This window comes from Rhipicephalus microplus, chromosome 7 (assembly GCF_043290135.1).
Source record: "Rhipicephalus microplus isolate Deutch F79 chromosome 7, USDA_Rmic, whole genome shotgun sequence".
Lineage (NCBI taxonomy): Eukaryota > Metazoa > Arthropoda > Arachnida > Ixodida > Ixodidae > Rhipicephalus > Rhipicephalus microplus.
Window position 1 is genome coordinate 3,389,833 of NC_134706.1, and position 22,044 is coordinate 3,411,876.

The following is a 22,044-nucleotide window of genomic DNA, read 5'->3' on the forward strand; positions in this document are numbered from 1 at the left end:
AGTCTTCGCGAAACAAGAAACAGCGCGTGGTGCGGGAGATAAATCCCTTTCCTGCGCGAAGGCGTCGGCCCACTCCACATGGGCGGTGCTCGAAATTCGATCGAAATACCAACAATCGAAGAAGGCACCCATGCGCTGCCAGCGTTATTTGGATAAGCACCTCCGCTCCAGATCGTCTTTGGAGGCGTCTAGAGTTATCAATACTTTTTTTTCAATGCACATTTTCTTCGAGAATTTGTATACTTTAAGGGTGAATCGAAAGGGCTAGGAATATCTCGTTCACTTCCGTCTATACAACGCCTGCTCGTTGAAAAATACGAATTTGATGATTGTTTTGTGGGGTTTAACGTCCCAAAACCACCATTTGATTATGAGAGACGCCGTAGTGGAGGGCTCCGGAAATTTTGACCACCTGGGGTTCTTTAACGTGCACCCAAATCTGAGTACACGGGCCTACAACATTTCCGCCTCCATCGGAAATGCAGCCGCCACAGCCGGGAATCGAACCCGCGACCTTCGGGTCATCAGCCGAGTACCTGTTGAAAAATACGTATAGAAACGTGTTCTCGCGGGTCATGACGTTGAACAACCAAGCGATCGAACTATCCTACGATTTGGCGACATTATGCGAACTTTTACCAGGCCAAAGAAACGATCAAAGTGCAGACGAGCAACTCCCACAGTTCAAAGGCAGCGGTGAACATGGCCGTCAATCTTACCGTCGGTAAAAACGTCGGGTTTTTTAGATGCGCAATCCAACATTTCTGGCATGGTAATCTTCTTAGCTCTGCAAAAACTCGCACAGTCCCCGGTGCATTCTAATAAGTACACCCTTTTGATGGCAGTCACCTTTCACCATAGGACGTCACGAAAACGTCGCATCGCGATTTCACAAATTCTGCCTGTCTGCGACGCCACAAGATCTCGTCACCACATTATTTCGCCAGCGTTCCCGTTGGCACCGGATGCTGAACGCCAGCCACTTCAGCACTTTTTTAAGGGCCACAGAAGTGTCATACACTGCTCCAAATGATTGCCAGCAACTTTCTTTCGGGCGCCCACATTCATCCTAGTGCTCGAAATAACGCGGTAATATACACGCATCAGTAAACGAAATGTGCTGTATCCCACAAGTAGTGCTAACAGCCCCTTCCAAATCATAATACGTTTTTCTGCAGGGCACCACAGTACGGCGGCGAACGCAGTTTAGGCAGCATTCTGTACGGGTTACAACAGGGCAAGAAAATGTTCGCACACCGCTACGCCCCCTCTCCACTCATTGTTTTTATTCTCTCATTTTTACGATGGGTTAGATTTAGGGCACAACATCTGGGCTCACTTGCGAGGCCCGTTTCACACGATAAAGTAACAACGGCGCGCCCCCAGGTGTGCGGCGACAGCACCGGATATCTATGGCCTGGACGACAAAACTAACGCACCTGCAAGACGGAAAAATGTTTTATGTGTCGTTCCTATGGCGACCAACGTGAGCAACGGCAACGCCGGCGTTCGCAGCACGTCGACTCCTCACGCGTGCAAAACGCAATCACCGCCTCCCCTAGAAAGATGCCTGCGACATCGCACGCTTTCCTATGGGGACGGGAGGTTCCTCGTAGTTTAGTGCTTTCTCCGCAAGAAGCACTCGCAGCCGACACTACTACTTCCGCTCGATTTGGAAGTGACGCTATCACAAAGACACGACTGTGATGCCTCCGAGACGGCAGTAGACATTGCTCTATTCTCAGCAGCGGCAAGGTTTAAAGCGGCCGCCGCAGCGAGCACTCAACGCCGACACTGTTTCAGCAGCGGAGGAGGAGACAACAGGAGAGGGCGGGGAACCAGCTTTTCGGCTCAAGTAGCAGGCATCTTTCTAGAGAAGGCGCTGACGCAGTATGCACTCCCGGCTTTAGTTGCTAACATGCCATAGCCGCTTTTGCCGACTAGGAAGCCCGTATTTCCCGCGAATCGTTTGGTGGCTACGGCGACACATTTTTGTCTCGAAGTTGCATCGTCCGGCCGATACGTATCCGCTGCGGTCAGCGGACCAATGGGCGCACGGCTTTGTTACTTTATCTGGTCGATTGCGTCTCGCGAGTGCCCTGACCTAACGGGATTAAGGTTACCATGGTTCAACGCTAGCGTCGTTAGGTTACTGTTGTTTAAGGTCTGCGCGCCTGGCTTGACTGATGACTCAAACTACAGGTGGACAACGAGGCTTCCATTTCTCGCTGAAATGAGCTCCACTGAGAAAATCTTGGGGCTGGTAGGGCATTTTGGCGCAGCGTGGCACAATTTGAGCAAATTTCGTGGTTTTGGCGTAGATCAGCGCGAAAATGGGAAATTGTATCACACTGGTGCAGCTGTTGGACCCCTGAATAAAGACGTGACAATATATCCGCCTCGTCCACTCACCGTAGGCGGTGGGCGACGGCGGCGGCTCATCGGACGACGATCCGTACAGCGGGGGAGAGTGCAGCTGGTGCACGGGGGTGGTGCAGGCGGAGGACGAAGAGTGGCGCCTGCCTGTCGAGGCCGCAGAGCCACTGTCCGGAACCACCGGTGGCGCCACTTTCTTGATGGTGCTCGACCGCAGGGTCCCATTGCGCTGCAGGCCGCCAACTGGCAGGAAAAACGGAAAATGAGCGATTATAGGCAACAACAGTTGCAGGCACAGCGCGAAAGGGTACAAAAACGAGTTCCACGGTGCTGTACGCCCACTCAAACACGAGAAGACTAGAAAGAAGTGGAGAACGCCGTAGACAGTTCTGGCCGGTGAACTTGAACTGCGCTTGAGACGAGTTTAAGCCACTCAAATATATAAAACTTCCAATTTATTAACACTAGGTCAATACATGTTTCGTATTCTTCAGCAAACTATTCTCCGTTTTCATTGTATCGTGTTATCGAAAACCAGGGCCATAACCAACTTTATTTTGTGTGTGTGTGCGTGGGGGAAGGGGGAGGAGGAGAGATGAATGTTAAGGATGTGTTAAACTGCACTTTGTACATGTTCGTGCGTGTGTTCACAGTTATGTGTACGAACGCGTGCACATCTGCATACGTAAAATTGCATAGGCATACGAAAACTACAAAATCTGAATGATGGAGCGCAATTGAGTTAGCAGAACCGTCAGATTACACACGCCACACAATCATTGGGCAGACACGACGCGCTTGTGTACAACGTGCGACCTAACGCGGTGTCGCGCATGGACGTGACCGCGCGATAATAACAAATAGGATAAATGACTCGGGGCACGCATTGAGCCAAACCGAGTCACAATCCAGGCGAGACAACCCACAAAGATTACGGGGCGAATAGGTACATGTACAAGTGTCACGACGAACAATAAACGAGCCAGATAGATAACGGATCTATGTAAACGCCAACCCATGGAGAAACCGATAAGACGCTCCTGAGACAAAGAGAAGAATGACAGAGGGGAACCAGGCATGCGGGAGACAGGCGCAGCCACGAAGCAAGATAAATCAGCGCTTCAGAATGAGATAGAGTGAGGGAGACGCTGATAAATAGGACACCTAGGTAATACTGACAAAAGGAGGACCCCAAAAGGGTGCAAAAACAAATGGATTCGTCGGCCAACACAGGCGTGCGAAAGGTTCCCCATCAGGAGGCAGGAAAAGAGGTCATTGCAGCCATCCTCTCTGGTTCAGACTCTCCAAAAGGCAACTCACAATACAATGTATAATAAAATTAAAAGGAAGCTATGACGCGATTTCACGATGGCCCAATTTTAGTCCTCAGTAACTAAGCAATGTACAACGGGAGCCTTTGGACGCAATTATCGTCAAAAAGATTTGTTACCGTAATATTGCACATAAAAGGAAATGACGTGAAAGCAGCCACTAAGTGACACTACGAGACGAAATCCCCCCACTCCCCGGGCGACTATGTGATTGGAGAGTGCGGCACAAGTCTGCGAGTGTTCGTATATATATATATATATATATATATATATATATATATATATATATATATATATATATATATATATATATATATATATATATATATATATATATATATATATATATTGTTTGCATAAGGCCAAATACAATACGCAATGGTAAATCCCCCTGCCCCCCTCCCCCCTCACACACACATATTTATGCGCGTGCCTATGGCAGGCACACGCGCTAGACACAGCAACGGAATGAATAATACGCCGAGGTATGAGCTATAGACAATAATGGCAGCAAGTAGTCCCCCTATCACCGCGGTCTCACAGTGTAATCGGCGAACGCAAACACGGAAAAAGGTCGCAGCGGTGACACAGATGAGACCCAGATCGGGGTCAAAAGCCAGCGCGTAAGATAACCATCGATGTTGCCCTTCTCAGCTGGCGGTCGCCTTCCTCCAAAGCGATTCCATCTCGAAGGTCACAGCGAGCTCAAATGGGAGCGCATTTGCGAGTCGCGATTACAACGAGAGCGGCAAGACCCCAAGGGGCTCCGTTGGGGTCTCGGAAAGGGGCGCCACAATCGAAGAGGAGACCACAGGAGGCGGTATACGCGCGGGGCGATGCTCGTACGGAGCGGAAGTACGATGGCAGTGCACATTGAGAGTGATGGGAGCCTTTTCAGAACAGATTTCAGAGAACCATAGATAGGAACTTCACAAATATGCTTCCGCAATCAATAACATTGAAACTTAACACTATAAAACTTATAGGGCACTGGGTTAGAGCCAGTGGTACTGATCCATAACTTTTGTAAGCGCGATCGGCACGTACGGAAGACGAGCGAAGGACTCGGGACAAGTGCTTTTCATGTGCCTTTCGCTCGTCTCATGTGCGTGCCTTTCGCGCTTAAAAAAAGTTATACAACTTAGTTTTTCTAGAGACACTTCAACGCAGAAATTCTGGTCTGTCTGTCTGTGTCTGTCTGTCTGCCTGTCTGTGTCTGTCTGTGTGTCTGCCTGTGTCTGTATGTGTCTGCCTGTGTCTGTCTGCCTGTCTGTGTCTGTCTGCCTGTGTCTCTCTGTGTCTGTCTGTCTGTGTCTGTCTGTCTGTGTCTGTCTGTGTCACTCGAAACAATTCAGCTACCCAAATGATTCAGCACTTTTTCAACGCCCAGCCATCTTGATCTGGTGGCTGCATTCATACTTGTGAGCATTGCGGATCAAAAAGCAAATATTACGCATATATGAGGTGCAACAACACTACGAAAAAAATAGGTGGTGTGTTAGGTACGTAATTCTAGGAATCCAAGCGTTTCTAACGCTGCGCTGACAATGGGGCAGTACACGCCCGAAAAAGCGGGTGTTTTTTACGCTTCGCTAAGACGGTATACGGTGCTGCCAGCTACCAATGGTTCTACGTTCTACACAAGCTTCTGTTTCCCGGCATTACTGTCAGATGGCGCCCTCATCTCACGCAGTGCCTCCAGGCAGAAGATCTTACAGCGACATTAGCAACGAAGACGCAGATACACGACATTCTCCAATGAGCTAATTGGTGTCTTGTAAAAGAGCTTGTTGTTGGGCTAGTTGGTACAACATTTCTAAAAGTTAATTCGAGCGCGAACACACGACACGATCACTCACACACTCAGGATTTGTGCGTGTGTGAGTGATCGTGTCGTGTGTTCGCGCTCGAAGTAATTGGTGCCTATGCTTGCAAGACATGCTCTTGCTGGCTCACTGCTCGAGACGCGAATGACGTACTACATCGGTGTCTTCTCTGTACATTCTTCAAGCATTACGCCGGGATTAACATGTTCGATTAGCTTTCAAACATGATTTCATGGATTGAAAAAAAAAAAGTTGTTCATAGATGCTCGAGAAAATAAATAGATCCTCGAGCTGCCTAGATGCTCGAGAAAATAAATAAATAAATAAATAAATAAATAAATGCCCTTCATAAGAATGCGAGTGGCGATGTAGGCGTACTGTTGGGCGGCTGTAGGCGCATGCACAGTTGAGCGAAGCATACCGCTGCAGCTGTTACGATGACCAGGCTTATACCAGATCCGCACTAGCTGTCTGATCACACGGCTGATAGAGAAGATAGAAAGAAATTCGAAAGCAGCATCAAGTGAACAGCACTGCACAGAACATTATAAAAACGTCAGCTGCGTGCAGCTTTTCAAGTGATATTGCGCATGTGGCTGAAACATTGCGCATGTGGCCGGAGTGCTTTGACGCGACCGGGAACCCACCGCGCTAGTCTATAACGAAAGTCGAAAGATCCATCAGTGCGGTTGTCAGCTGAGACGTTGCAATCTATGGTACAGCGTGCCAAACGTTGATGCATCTGTTCTTCCACCTTTTCCTTCCTTTCTTTCATTTTTTCTGGTCATTTCTTTCATAGCAGTATGCATGCAAAATAAAAAAATACACATCATATCCACGGAATGAATAATGATGAGTAGGGCACACGGCTCGTCAATCCGTCCGTGCTTCCATCCGTGCACCCGTTTGTGCACCCGTTTGTGCGTCCGTCCATGCGTCAGTCCATCCGTACGTGCGTCCGTGTGCCCGTCTGTCCGTCCTTCCATCCATGCGTCCGTCTGCGCGTCCGTCCGTCCATTTAGTCAACACTTCCAAGTACCGCCACTTCGCTTCTATTCATCATATATCCATCATATACAAGCACCGCCATCCAGCGGATAATCCAAGAACTAAACGAGAGTATGTGCCACATTTCTGCTGTCAGCGCTTTGTTAACACCGAAAGCGTCATAACGACGCCGTGCTACGTTTTTCGTAACATGTGGACATGCGGATATGTGCCCGAAGACGGGTACGTGCCACTGGTATGCGGGTATGTGCCACAGGTTACGCACTACGACAAAGGGGGACGCACAAGCCACGCCATAAAGAGCTTCAACCCTAGAAAAACCTATCTCAAAATATAAACGTGCAAATCAACGTCGCGGAGAGACAAAAGCGTCAATTATATCTCGTTGCAGCAGGTGCACTGGAAACAAGTACTGGTTTGGTCTTAAACAGAATAAAAATGGTAATATATGTATTAAAAAGGTAAAAAATTACCCTTAAAAAAGAAGGGAAGGGGGGAAACGACCATGGTGCGTTGCACACGGCAGTATTTAAGGCTGACGTCGCAGCCTTCACAGAGCAATGTTAAGGGGGATCTTCACAACAGCCCAGGTAGATTTATGGCAATGCCCGGTGAGCCATCTGACAAAAACATGCCACATTTCGCGATGAATTAGATGCTATAACGATAACGACTTGGAACCATGTGATTAGTAGCCTACAGGGTAGTAGCAGCCTAAGGGGCAGTAGCCCACAGAGTAGCGGCAATCTCCCTTATGTCGCGCAGAGCAGCTTAAGTTCTCTGTAGCTCATTCTTGGGGAAATTGATTGATTGATTGAATCATTGATTGATTCAAATGTCAAACAAGATGATAAACAATGGGGTTGAAAAGAGAGACTGGAGTGGGCGTTCGTCTCCGTCCGACGCACGTTGCGTACGGGCGTTTCCTTGTTTACCATAACCGAAGCCAGCCGCTCCGTCGAGCGCTAATCGAACGAGCTCCTTAGATCGAAGCCGCGGGTTCTCTCCGCAAAGCAGCGTCGAGAGCCAGGGTCGGCCTAGGCACGGCCGGCGATAAGTGTCCCTTCGCCGAAGAGGCATTACGTCGAATAAGCGAGCGGATCGGCCTTTCTTTCGCCTAGTCTATGTGAGACCGTGGACGAGGCACTCCCCTCAAGTACGCATATACACACTCGACACGAGGAGGAGGAACCCAGACGCTGCTCCGATAGACCGCACACACACAGATGATGACAGGCTCCGAGGGCATTCCGTGGGAGAATCAAAGTTGTAAGGCGATACCCAGCTAACAAGTAAATAAACATCGCAAAGGAAGCACAAAAAAAAAAAACACTGCTGCGCGACTTCCGCGAAGAAAGTCAGAAGAATTGCAAATTAGTGCTGCAGAAACGTGCAAGGTGGCGGAACAGTTAAGAAAGGGAAAGGCTTCGTGCTACTAACGGGTGGTTGTTTCTCTCCCTTTCTAAACCCAGAAGGAGCGGAAATTTGACAAATTTTCCCGCTATTGAGCATATTTTTAATTATGCCAGAAAACTGCCTAATGAAGAAAATTTTCATTCAAATACAAACAAGGAGTTAAAAATCACCAATTATCTTGCACAGCCCATGAACTTTTTCACACTGTCTCACTTGGTTGAATGTACATTTGACAACGTAATATTGAAGTTACTAATGGTGCATTCAGACGACGGACCGAATCCGGATTTCTCGTGGACGCGGACGGGTAATCCGCGGATGATCCACCTGCAGGCGCATCCACACGACGGACGGTGTCCTTGGAGAAAACAGCCGGATTACCCTCGACAGCAGGTTCGGCGCTCACCTGCGCGTGCTGAAAGCAGACCGGTTTGAGAGTACTCAACATGGATGCCCGCAAGAAGCGACGCTTGACTGGGATGTCTGTCGCGTTGTGACAAATGAACGAGGAGTGTTATTCTTTTAGGAGAAAAGGGAGTTGCTGGCAGAATGTTCTTTCAACTACATTGTTCCCCGCTTGTACAACTACATTGTTCCCCGCTTGTAGAACTTCTGAACGCGTCTCCCATCCTTTTTTTAAAAGCGGCACGTCGCCGGTTGCAGAAGTTAGAATATTTCACCATCATGACGGCTAAGAATCTCGCGTGTCAAACGACGGCGGCGACATTTCCCGAACCACCAAAAGTGATTTCTGCGTATTTAATCACTTGAGAACAAAGACCCCAGAAACTAAGTAAACCATGCTCAAGCGTAGATGATGCCGACCAGTCATGCAGCTGTCCGCGAGCCATGGAGGACATGCCGCGAGCAGACGAAAAGTGTTCTGGTTGCCAGAAACCCCGAGCTAATCCGCTGAAGTATCGGCTTTCCCCCGCCAGAATCCCGATGTGAGAAACAGGTTGCGGTCATCTGTCCGCGAGCCGCGCGGACGAGTCGCGGACGAGGAAAGTCGCTGATGTGAGGTCACGTGACGCGCCGTCCGTCCCGCCACATCGGGATTCGGTCCGTCGTCTGAATGCACCATAAGTGATTGCTGTTTTTGACTTCGACACTGGACTACGCAAATACAAACGAGCTCTTGTGGAACGTAATAACTATATTTCCCAGGAAAATGCAAATAAGCAAAAAAATGCAATAAGCGACTCGAAATTCATACAAGCTAGCCGACAAAAAAATTTAAATTCACTTATTAGAAGCGGAACTGGAAACTTTAATGTGTGCCCACCAGCCAGACTTGTTCACGCGATAGCGTTAAACAGCTCGTTTCCAGAAATTGCGGCATCGGTGCTGCAGGCGTCGTTGGTTGTGGGCGAAAAATCTAGAACCATGCAAATGAAATAAATAAGAAAGAGTTCCGGGTCAGAGTGGAGATCAAAGCCGGGTCGTTTGCGTGACAAGCGGGCGTGCTACCACACAGCCACGCGCGTGCTTGTGAATGCCGTGAAAATAACTTTCATGCTATGCAAACACACGCGTCATGTACGCATGTTTCGCAATGCAACATGCACTACTGCCGTAGTACTGCGCGGTATAAGAGTACACTGCGATAGGGCGCCAGATGCGATTATCATGATGACTTCGTGGTTTAAAGCAGGTCATCCACTACAAAAGGCACACACGCGTATTCCTTTAAAGCCACGTAGCGGATGCATAGCAAGTTCGAAAATGTTTCATACACCGAGTGTTTGAAGTATACGCTCTACGGACAGGATATCGCTATCGCATTCAACTCCTTAGGACGAGGCTTAATTGCAACATTGCGTGTGGGTCTTGCAAATTTGCAAGAAGTATTCGACCAACTAGTCTGCATAACACCCTTGCGAAGCTTAAGGACCCTCGGTTTTTTTTTTGTTTTTTTTTTTGTTGACAGGGGTGCGATGAAGAAGATACTCAACAACGACTGATTTGGAGCACGAAGCCACAAAGTCAGTATAGATTTCTCAAAAAGACAAGCTTAGCATCTAGTTGACAAAAATTTTTCCACGTTTGAAATCGAACCCAAGACCAACGTTTTTTAAAGGGGCCCTGAAACACCTGTTCAAGTAACCATGGAATGAATTCAAGAAAATAGCTTATCGCCTGCCGAATTCAACGCAGCAATAATTTTATGAAGTCACCCACTACGATCGGAGTTAAAGATTTGTCGCGCGTTGCAATCACAATATCTCTTCTCTCGTCCTAGTAGTAGTAGTAGTAGTAGTAGTAGTAGTAGTAGTAGTAGTAGTAGTAGTAGTAGTAGTAGAAAACTATATTATGTACATAATCCAGACAGGCTAGAACTCGAGCACCCCGAGGGATATACAGGGTGAAGAGCGAAGTCTGTCCAGCAAAGTAGTGCCCCTATTCCAGGGCCCCACTGGCGCGAGCCATCCGTTCAGCTCTGTGGACCAGTCGCAGCTGATCCACCAGGGCTGGGCTAGACAGCAGCGCCTCCCATTCCTCCCATGTGCCTAATGAAAGCGCTAGAAACTAAGCAAAAAGAGATGGCAGGGACAAAAAAAAAAAACGTCACGCGCGCCTCGTGATCTTGAACACTTTTTTGTTTTCGAACACCCGGCTTTTTCGGTGTGATCGTGCGCGCACGCATGAACAAGTCGCGGCCTCCCGCGGCGATCTCTGTAACAAGCGAGCGCGCCATGTTCAAATCAGCCAATGGCTGATAGATGGCCTACTACGAGTAATTTTCACCGTCTTCCGTGATTTGTCGAAAGCAGAGAAAGTAATTTTAGTGGCTTTGATAATTTATTGTAAATTCTAGGCCACGTGCTGCGCTATAATATTTGGCCCGCGTGTTCTCGAGACCTTCACTACCGATCGGCAGCGCTTTCTGAGCATGCTCAGAAAGTGTAAGCTTTAAGCTTTTCAGTTTGTATAAGCAAGAGATGATACCCACCCCAGCATAAATCACTGCCCATAAAATACTTTAATACTGTCCGATATACTCTAAGCCGATGTCACCGAACGCAAAGTTTGACGGATGCATCTCTTGAATGAAGAGATGGGCAGAAACGAAAAGCTGCAACAGAAGGCGCTTCCGATAGACCCCAGCTCGTGATTAACACTGAGGTCCCACACTTCATCGTCACTTGTTAACCATCGGTACCGGAGTGCTTTGTGCGGTGACGTTTTTCTCTGCTGTGCTTTGCTCTCATATAGTGTACCACTACGCATACACGTATATTGATGGCAGTGCGATGCCTTACAAGACGCAAGTTAACGTAAACCGTCACGTCAAAGTCGAGCTAGCCCCCATTCCCTCCACGCAGAAAAAAAAAGACGCTCAAAGGCTGACCACCCAATGGGTACAGCCGAAACTGTGCTTACGAAGAGATCCAAATTTACACCAAAAACGGCAGGACTATTCCTATAGCGCAACAAACCAGAGTCCTTGAACTCATCATCGAGTGTCAAGGGTGCGAACGGCAAAACCGCCATGAGGTTATTAACCAAAGTCACCAACGCAACACGGCTAATCAAGAGAGTCACAAACAAACACCAGGGAATAAAAGAGGCTAACGTAATCAGGCTTATTATTCATTCGCCATTAGTCATATTATCTACGTAGAGGCGTATAGAACCAAAAAACTCAAGATCAACGCAATCACACGAAAAGCGCAAAAACAAGCTTTAGGCCTTCCAGATAGCACCAGCACCAAAATCTGGAGGCGACTTCAAACCAGAGCATTTCCCAACTCGGAGCACACAAATCCATCTACCCCAAACTATACCCAGATAACTCGTGTAAGCTATGTAGCATGAGGCACGCCACCCTAGAGCACATTTGATGGGAATGCGCACAGATCAGTGTCCCCTGAACAGCTTGAGGCGCGGTGGAGAGCAGCGCTGATCAGGTCAGATCGGGCAGCTCTGGGCCATCCAGCGAGAACGGGAGGCGGCCGAGAGGAGGGTCTCTCCACCAACCCTGGCGCGGCTTAGGCCCACGCTTCAATCCGCTGGTTTTAATAAAGTTTGTTCACTCACTCATCTGCTTCAAAGATCGCACTCACACAAATTTCTGTAGCTACTTGATGGGCAGCTATGCAGTTCATTCCTTCAATACGCGTTGCCGCGTACGCACTAGCTGCTGCGATATATATTTCTTTTCGTAAAATGTAGTAGTGTAACCACGTTTCCTGTGTACGCTGGACACATAAGACAATACAATGTGAGTTTTCTACATAACTTGAGCGAAAAAAAAATCCCACGTTAGGGGCCGAAACGTGTTTGTTAATCTCATTGTGTAGTGATCACGGAGGTCCTCCCGCATAGTAGGCTGCAGGGCGACGGGGTACAGCAGTTGCACGCAATGTTCCCGGGGCTTGTACTAAGAAATGGCCCAGGACAAAAGAAAGCAGAATGCGCGGATAAGAGACGCGACCTGCACGGACGTGACCGTGTTCTTCGTGACCTGCAAGACACGACGCGTGCTTGCCACTTCGGGTGGAGGCATTTTCGAGGTTACCGCCGACACGCCGAACGGGGCCATTGTTCGCAGGAAAGCTATTTCCCCCCACGCTAATGGGAGACTCCTGTACACTTTCACACGTTTTGTTTGTCACGTTTCCGCACGTCTCACAAATGACGCCGGGCAGAGTACTACACTCACAGAAAAAAAAAAAATTTGGTCTCCGAATCAATGCGCGCAACACTGTGATAAATTAGAGAGAACGCTGTAATCACTTTCGACATGTCATTGCCGCTAAACGCAGCTGACAAGCGGTACGTTTTCTCAACAACCCCGCCGCGTTGGTCTAAGTGCTAAGATACACGGCTGCTGACGCAGGTCGCGGGATCGAATCCCGGCTGCGGATGCTGCATTTTCGATGGAAGCGAAAATGCTGTAGGCCCGTGTGCTCCGATTTTTGGGGCACGTGAAAGAACCCAAGGTGGTAGAAATTTCCGGAGCCCTCCAAGTTAGCCTCGATATTGACCTGACATGCCCCCCCCCCCCCCCCCCTGGAGCTGGAGGGAGTAGCCCGTCAAACTGATAACGGTACTTTACAAGTGGCCGCGGATTAAACGTAAGTTTGGTCTTTCCTTTGATCGTGCTCACGAGTGTATACTTTCGTTTCCAACGTCTACAGCCTGAGTCATATCGAGGTAATTTTATCTATGGACACTTGCGTCAGAGCCAACATTACCTTTGACGGCCGAATTCGCAGAGAATTGATGTTATCGTGAGCAATTGCTCAAATAGAACTACGCACACAACGCTCCGTGTCCGTACGTGCGCCCTGAAGTTCTCGCGTTACAGTGACACGCACAACGGCATCGGTTTCAATACCCCTAATACAAAGATTACATCGCACAACACGCAATTTTCCTGGATTACAAAGAAAGCGGCTAGCTCAAACAAAAAAAAAAGGTCTGACGCCGCCGTGTGCAAGGTAACTGCTTGTGAGTGTGTCTAATTGCGTTCTACCTGGTTGCTTTTTGAGCTTTCACGAAGGAAGGTAAGAACTCCGGACCACTTAGACGACCCGGAGTTCTTAGTCGCGCGCTGATGTTACAAAGCACAGAGGCCCTTCGTCCACGTACGACGCCGTGGCCGCAATCGAACCCCCGTCTTCCGGGTTAGAAGGAACACGGTAAAGCTCAAACCACTCGTTCGCGTAGCGAGGCGCCGAGAGAGAACGCCACACGCTGACGCCCTGTAACGCATGCGTGTATCTGGAGCTTTATCAGTCGACCAACACGGCGGCCAAGTATTACTTCGATTTTTTTAAACATAACTTAATTTTATTGTTAGCATAAGAATTACCTAACTTTAACTTTCTACTACACCTAATGCCTTGGTAATGGCGCCCGATATGCTCCGAGTGGTTCTTAACGCCACAAAACCCGGTTAGACTAACTTCGCAATAACAATAAAGTAACTACAAAAGGTGTAACCAGACAAGTGAGACGACCTGCCGGGAGAGGCATTTTATCACGAAAGGCACGCGCGTGGCAGCTAAAACGCACAGCAGCACCACACGCGGAGGCGTCGCCCGTCCCAGATCTGCCAATCACGAAGGAACGTCGCTTTGAGACAAAAGGCTGAACGGAGATGGCTGGTGGTCGAGTGGGCGAGAAAATTAGGGCCACCGGCGCAGCTATCTGCACTTACACAATCCAGGAGGTGTTATGAGAAGGGACAAAGAAACGAAGTGGAAGCTAGCGAGTGATGAGATCACTGCTCGGTGAACTCACTCATGAGTGGACTCACTCGGGAAGTCATCGAGAAGTGGGTCTGAATGAGCCCGGGTGAGTGGTAATTTGGTTAGTCCAAGCCAGTCCATTTGACAAATGTGTGTAGTGAATTCATAAGCGTACTCCGGATTCCCGGAAGCGGGAGGTTCGTTGCCCCACAGTCAATGTATGGGGCACATTGTCCACCCGCCCTCCACATACAAGACTAGAAGGAGTGCATGCCCCTTTCCCCTACCCACCGGGCCTTTTCACACGCACGCCTGTGAGTGAACCCGAGTCCGAGTGAGTACTGTTGAACATTTGGGAAGTCTCAGTCCAAGTGAGCCCTAAACGGAAAATACATTTTCATGAGTACGAACAAGCTCACAATTTTTGCCGGCCTGTGGAAATGATAAAGGCATACACCACTGCGGTTTTATACAAATGCGAGGAATCCTGACGCATGGCGATGAAGCCAGCATTGGAATTGCGGAAAGCAAGAATTGGTCTTTCACATCCCAAAACCACATGAATATGAGGGGAGCCATATAGCGTAGAGCTCCACCAATTTAGACCACCTGCTGTTTCTTAAACGTGCACTTAAACCTATAGGTACACGGGCCACTGCAGCCACCACGGCCAGGATTCGGTCTCCTGCGGGTCAACTCTGGACCACGTATGAACACGATATTGCGTTACAATAACAGTTCACAACAGCTCTCCACGTGAGCGAATGCTTAGTGCGACCGAGCGTTTAGAAGCAAAAAAGTTGCTTCTTTCAAATGTGGAAAGAAGTGAACCCCGATACATAGCACAACTTCTGAAGCTATAAACGTCAAAATAAGCTCTAATGGCGCAAACAATTTGGCGAGCTACTTTTGCGCACGCTCCCCGAAAAGCCAAAACATAACAGCAAAAATATAGTCGACGGCAAACCCACAGAAGCGGCCAACCACAGGCCAACAAAGCATATGCATTTGAAAATGACCAAAACGCATATTGATATGTGGGATTTAACGTCCCAGAACCACCATATATGATCCTGAGAGACGCCGTAGTGGAGGGCTCCAGAAATTTTGACCACCTGGGCTTCTTTAACGTGCACCCAAATTTGAACACACGGGCCTACGACAAAAGCGCATAGAAGGTCTGGAAGGGACAAGACAAACAAAGGCAAACGTTTCGAAACCTTCCACGCACTGCTACCATTTACAAACAGACTCTTGCCAACTTGCCCAAGCGTCAACCCTTTCGAAAAACCTAGAAGCAACACGAAACACAAAGATCGAATGATGCGTAGCATGTGATAAGCAAGCTGTACTATAGGTGACTGGCGTACATATGGAAACCACTCCGTGACAAGTAGCACAGCCAGAATGCAGATTTTATTATTTTTTTCGGGAAGGGAGTGCTTTGTGTGCATCTGTATATGAACACATGCAAAAAAAAAATAGGCGTGAGGGGGGGAAGGTGCACAAGAGCTCGCGATTGCGTCCAGCGTCGACACGAGACTTCACTCTGTCCTGTGTCTCTCATTTGTGCCAAATCCCGCCCGATCAAACTCAGGTTACCGCGAAATCACATATTCGTGTTCACTTGCAGTTTGTTAAACGGACCCGCTCAACAAACGTGATTAAAAGTGATTAAAAACGACGCTAAGTAGTACGTCAGGCTCAACTGAGCGGAGACAAGTAAAAGCAGCGCACGACGCCCTCGTCGTCCAAGTTGTCGGTCGGGGAGAAAGTGCTCTCGTACGCCGAAACGTCACCTGTTTTCCCCCTCAAGAAACAAAAGAAACAGGCGATCTTTTTTATCTCTGGCTTTGAAACACGCGACGTCGTAGACGAGCGCAGAACTGGTTCGCGGCAGCAGATGCACAATCGTGGGGATAGAACTACAGCAGTGGTGCCGAGCCGCCGCCGCAATCGTTAAGCGACACCATCCGGCGCTGTTGAGGTGACGCGAACGACAAAGAAGGAAGTTGTCGAACGCGTATTCTCAGGGGAGCGTTTTGAAATGACGAGCAGGAAAATGTACCGGCTATACACCAGGCGAGCTTACCTCTCGGAGCAATCGAAGACGTGGGGGAACTATATTTGGAGCACGTCGACGAACGCCTTCTTGGAAGAAATCGGAATCAAAGCAACGTTCTTCCTTTTAAGCGATAAGCTTAACTGTAACTGGGATTTCGGTGGCGACACGAGCGAAGGCGGCCATCGAAGGCAAGCCTATCACGTGAACATTCGAATAAGGCGTTTTCCGAAAATTGACGATCTCACGATCGTGGGCTTATCGATCACCAGCCGTTTCTGATACGGCAGTATGATCTGTCGAGGCAACTTGCCATTTCACTCTGTGAAATTTAATTGGTGCGTATACATATGTATAAGGTATAGCTGACTGGGCAAGTTTGTTTTGCATGTTGTTTGTGCACTCCGCTGTTTGAAAGGACCACAGTTCTGGATAAGATTGAAGAACATCACACGCACATGATCGGCTCATGTGGCGCGTGAAAGGAGAACGTGCGTAAGCAAGCCATCAGTGGCACTGTCAAGACACAGAGCTCTGATTCTTAGGATGCTTATATCTTTGCATCGGTTTTCGTCATATTTTTTCACTATTTTTTTTTCTTTTTTTATTTAACTGATCACTCGTCTATTTATAAGAGCTTTCTTGTCCATGAAATTTTCAGTTGGAAGTCGGCGATTTTCCCGTCAGTTTCTTGTACGTCGCTGTATTTTTCGCGCTGTTCATTTTAACTACACATGAACGCATGGTCATCGTTAAGTCTGTAGTAGCAACCGAAGCGTCGCACTGTGAATGGCGCAGGTTACAGTGCGATTCCCTGTAGAGAAGAAGAAAAAGGACAAGAAGAGAGCATTGTACAATCAGAAAAGGAAAAAAAAAAGAAAGACAGTAGAACTGCGAAAACGTCAGACACGCCCACTCCAAATTTCGTTAGCCCCGACTTCCCCGAGAATGCAAGGGTTCCCGGATTTCATCGTGTTCGCTTTGCCGTGCGACTGCTGTCACGGGAAATTTCCAAGTCGCCCGATTCGCCATGCCAGTGTAGTGGCAACGATAGAAGAACAACTGCCAGGGGGAGGGACACCGTTATCGGCAAGAACAGCTTGCCCCCACAAAACATTCGAGAATACCGCGAATACCCACCCTAGCGAAGTTTTCTTGCGTCATTTCTATATGACCATACAATACGGCAGGGAAGGGCGTTCCATCGCAGGAGTCCTGTTATCGCGCACACACTCGAGATAATCGCCGCTCGTGCACCCGAAAGGCACGAAGGTAAGGGAGATAAGCGATGCAATGCATTCGTCGCCGAAAGTGCGCGTCCTCTCTTCTTCCAAGGTCGACGGCATCACGCACACGACGACTGCCTGCAGAAATAACCCTCGGCGAGAGGCTGTCCCGATGCAACGACGTCGACCGCAACAGCGCCTACGGTAATTATCGTCTGACGGCAAAGCGCAAACTGAAACAATTCACACACACACACACACACACACACACACACACACACACACACACACACACACACACACACACACACACACACACACACACACACACGCACACGCACACACACACACAGAGAGAGAGAGAGAGAGAGAACGCATAGGCGAGCATAATATAGACCTACCTATGCCATTTTCACAAACTGTTTCAGTGCACCTAAGAGCAGACATTCTGCCATGTCGATAAGTGTTGATCCACGAACCTAATGGGAACAGTATAATATAGTACAGCAGTGTACCACCGTAACATAGGTATGATGTAGTTGTGCATAACATATCACAGTACAGTGTATACAACAGCGCACTACAGTATGTTACAATTTCCCGTTGTATAGTAAATATAACAATTTCGTATAGCGCGCAGTATATCATACAGCCCGATATAGTACAGTATAGAAAAACAAACAAGAGGCGCCAGCAAAGAGGGCCGGTTTGCTCTGGCCACTGCGCTGCAGGAAAACGAAAGCGGAGGAAAGAAAGAAAAGTGCCGAAAGGCGAACGAATGCGTCTATGACAGATTTTTTTTTAATTGTCGTTTCTCTCGGCTTAATCACATAATATGATACAACTTTGAGGTTATATACCAACAACAAGAGCATTGGCAACTTTGCACATAAGGATAAAACAACTAAAACGCCTAAAAACCACAGACAAAAGCAGGCTAGTCCCAACAATCTGCTTACTACTACACGCCAGCAAAATAGTTACAAGCAAGACAAAGTGAACAGCTGCACTTAATATACCTGCACTAAACCATTAAATCTACGTGCAGCGAATGTCCCACCGCGGTGGTCTAGTGGCTAAGGTACTCGTCTGCTGACCCGCAGGTCGCGGGTTCGAATCCCGACTGCGGCGGCTGCATTTACGATGGAGGCGGAAATGCTGTAGGCCCGTGTGCTCTAATATGGGTGCCCGTTAAAAACCCCCCAGGTGGCAGAAATTTCTGGAGCCCTCCACTACAGCGTCTCTCATAATCATATGGTGGTTTTGGGACGTTAAACCCCACACATCATTACGTGCTATGTACGCTCACGCTAGAAATCAATCGTTTCACGCGTCTTGCTGGCGTTACTGCTTTTTATCTGCCTCTATGAGGCGACCAAGGGATAAGGGAGGACTTGGCGTCCGTAAAAGAATAATGCAGTTTCCGGCGCTATCAACGCGAAGCACTAAAGAGTCGCCATTTAACGGTCTATACGCGAGAGAAAGGAGTGCAACCGGCTGACGTCACGAAGGTAGGTAAGTGCCCGAGAGAGCGGGACGCAAGTACGTATGTCTCTCGAACGACCATTTTTTTCATTCGTTTTATTTTTAGTCCATTGCCGAGCAACCGTAAGAGCACTTGAGCAGCTGTCCTTTGACGCATGGCTGCTTAGATTCATCGGGCCTCGCTAATTCTGTGCAGCGCGGCAGATGCTCAAGTGGGATAGCAGCAGTTCATTCAGCACGCGACGACGAAGTATCAATATCAGTAAACAGCAAGTAGCTGTACTTACCTTAGACACAACAGACAGCTCATTTAGTATAATATACATCACGATATTTTATTATGCTACACTATAATATAATACGACAATACGTTACACTTTGCTACACATTCCAAACCAATGCTATATCACGCTATATTTCGAACGTATTTAGGGACACAAACAATAATCGACATGAAAGCGCACGGCATCAAGTGCGTTACAAGGTGGTGTGAAAATAATAGCGTTATATGAATATGCTTGCCCTTGTATTTATTAATCTTCAACATTTCCGCCTAGCCCATCACATAGCACCGTCAGTGAAGTATCTCTGAAGAAACCAACTGTCGACAAAATGTTCTCCGACAATTAATGATGCGTACTTTTGCAGATTAAATGACACATACTGAAGTTTATTGTTTCAGCTCAAAACCTCTATTGCGCGAGCCCAGAAAGATGAAGGCAACGCTTCACGCAAGAATTGAAGTGGACAACACTTGATCATCGTATAGCGATGAACAATCATACATAGTACACGAGATTCGTATGCTCATATTATAACCAAATCAAGCAAATATGTTCATAAACATTGCACATGAGCTGGTGCAGAAGCAGGAAACGTGCATTTTAATGAAATAAATAGACTGTCGTGATTACTTTTTTTCGTGGTCCTTTTTACGCATACCCGCCTTTCGTAGAAGAAGCTTTCCAAAACTTTAACATCAACTTCCCAGGGCTGTCCTACAGCTCGAAAGCGAAATGGTAAGTCTTCAATGACTGGACAACTGAAGTGATTCCAGGAATGCGCCAGCATGGCCGGACTCAAGCCCCCCTTCCACCCAGTCACACCAGAAAAGAGTCAAGCCTACAGCGTCGCAGTGCACGCAACTAGAGAGCACAGATGAGATGACGGGGCGCCGACGCTGAAAGCCACAGACGCGCTTCCGGTTCGCGTACATTCCCAGCCGGAGTGCATCGAACTATCAACCTGAAAAAGGTCGGGCCGTGCGAGAGGAGAAGAATCAAGAGGGGCCTCCGCCGTCAACTGTACACACATCCTGCGGAAGCGAATGTCGCCCCGCACGCGACGCGGACTCCGCGAATGCGCTCGTGTTTTCGTCGTAAAACACGTCACACACACAAAAGCCGAGAGAGAACAAAGCGGAGGCTCGACACAAAGTGTCCGGCAACAGCCGAGTTTGGCCGTGAAACGCGAGTCGGGCAACGCGTTGCGGTGGGGTTGCGTGAAAACGACATCTCGCGGGATTGCGTCGCGCAAGAAGAGACTCTCGAGGTTATGCATTGAGAGTATAGCACTAAGCACCGCCGCAGTGCTGCGAAGCCATGTGGTTGAAAGTTCGAATCTTCACTGCGGCGTGCATACATATTTAGCAGGCTGAATGCAAGCACTCAAAGATCCGTGCTGAAGGTCATCAACTCCTACATCAAGAGAATCCTGTCATTGTTGTTGTTATTGTAGTTATGTTTATGATGGCCATTGTCATAATTTTTGCCGCTGAAGTTGCAAGCACCAGAACTACACACGGCGCATATCGACGCGCACGCCAATCAACAGACCATCGTTGAATGTAGGGTATTTATGCTCTTTTAAAGCAAGCCGTAGAATCCCACTGTGGTTTTCTTCAAAACGATAACGCCGTTGTCACGCGTGAAGCCCCATATAATTATTGGAGTGGTGGACTATATTTAATGTAGTCACGGAGACCCGACAACCAGCAGCAGGCTCTGCGTGAAATGATGGCACACGTGGACGAGCTAAAATGCCCCGCACGCACTTCCGTCAGAAAGGCAGGTGCGAATCGGGGCCACATAGGTGCAGTTTAAATCGCTCCCCCCAAAAGTAGTTCAGAGCCAAATCTGTTCTCCGGCACTGTGCAAAAACAAGGGAAAAGATTTAAAAATACACAAACAAAACCTCTCCAACATCCCTCGAACAAATGAGATTGAGCCCCCCTCTCGAACACACACGCACAAATATCTACACCTAGCTATAGAGGGACGTGCCTCACGGAATGGAGAGCCCGTTGAAGGAAAATACCTATGAACGATAGAGCTACGATTGACGACGGAGATTGAAAAAAAAACAGCTCGTGATGATAAAAGAATCCCGCATGAACCCCTCCTCCTTTCTTAGACCCACCCCGGCGCCTTTTCGTAATTACATTTCGGCGCGCCCGAAGAAGAGCCCAGGATGAAGTTTCCAACTGCTCAGAAAACTTCCGACTTTATTTTTTTGATTACCTTTTCTATGATTATGCGACACATGCTATGCGAAGTGACTCGATACTTTAAAAGCAGTTTCCAAGCACCTAAATCAACGCCGTTTTAAGGTTAAGCCTGGAAGGTGGCGCTGTAAAGCTAAGTATAGGCGAAAGAGTGCACCATAAAACTACATATTATATATCAACCCGTATTGACATCACTGCGATAGCTTCACGGTGTCGAGATTTTTCGCTCGCAGTCCTGACGTCACGACAATTTCACTGACACCTACAGTAGCAAACAGAACCAGCCCCAATATCTCTAATGGTGAAGTATGAGCAATCCTGTGTGATTTCATAGGTAACAACATCTCAAAGAATATTGGTTACAATCACGGTGACCTGAATCCAGACACGGCGAATGACGCCGTTAGAATGTCACACACCGCAGTCATTTGGTTTCCTGAGGCTCACGAAGCCACTCGTTTGAAATCGCTCACCCAGAGTGACGTGACGTCGCCGATTTCGAGAGCGTTTTGACTGCTACAAAAAGTTGGATACACATTTGGCAATAAAGGAAGATCAACTTTTCTTCGAAAGAAAGCGGACACAAATTAAGGTACGCCATCTTTAAA

The 22,044-nt window shown here is 48.1% G+C and overlaps 1 protein-coding gene across 1 annotated transcript in view; it reads right to left on the minus strand.

Moving 5' to 3' along the window:
* The window catches only part of LOC119180292 (caskin-2), a 394,179-nt gene that overhangs the window by 158,615 nt on the left and 213,520 nt on the right, over nucleotides 1–22,044 (minus strand). The window contains exon 11 of the mRNA XM_037431451.2: nucleotides 2,413–2,619. Coding sequence (XP_037287348.2) covers nucleotides 2,413–2,619 — 207 coding nt within the window. The remainder of the gene's footprint in view (nucleotides 1–2,412; nucleotides 2,620–22,044) is intronic.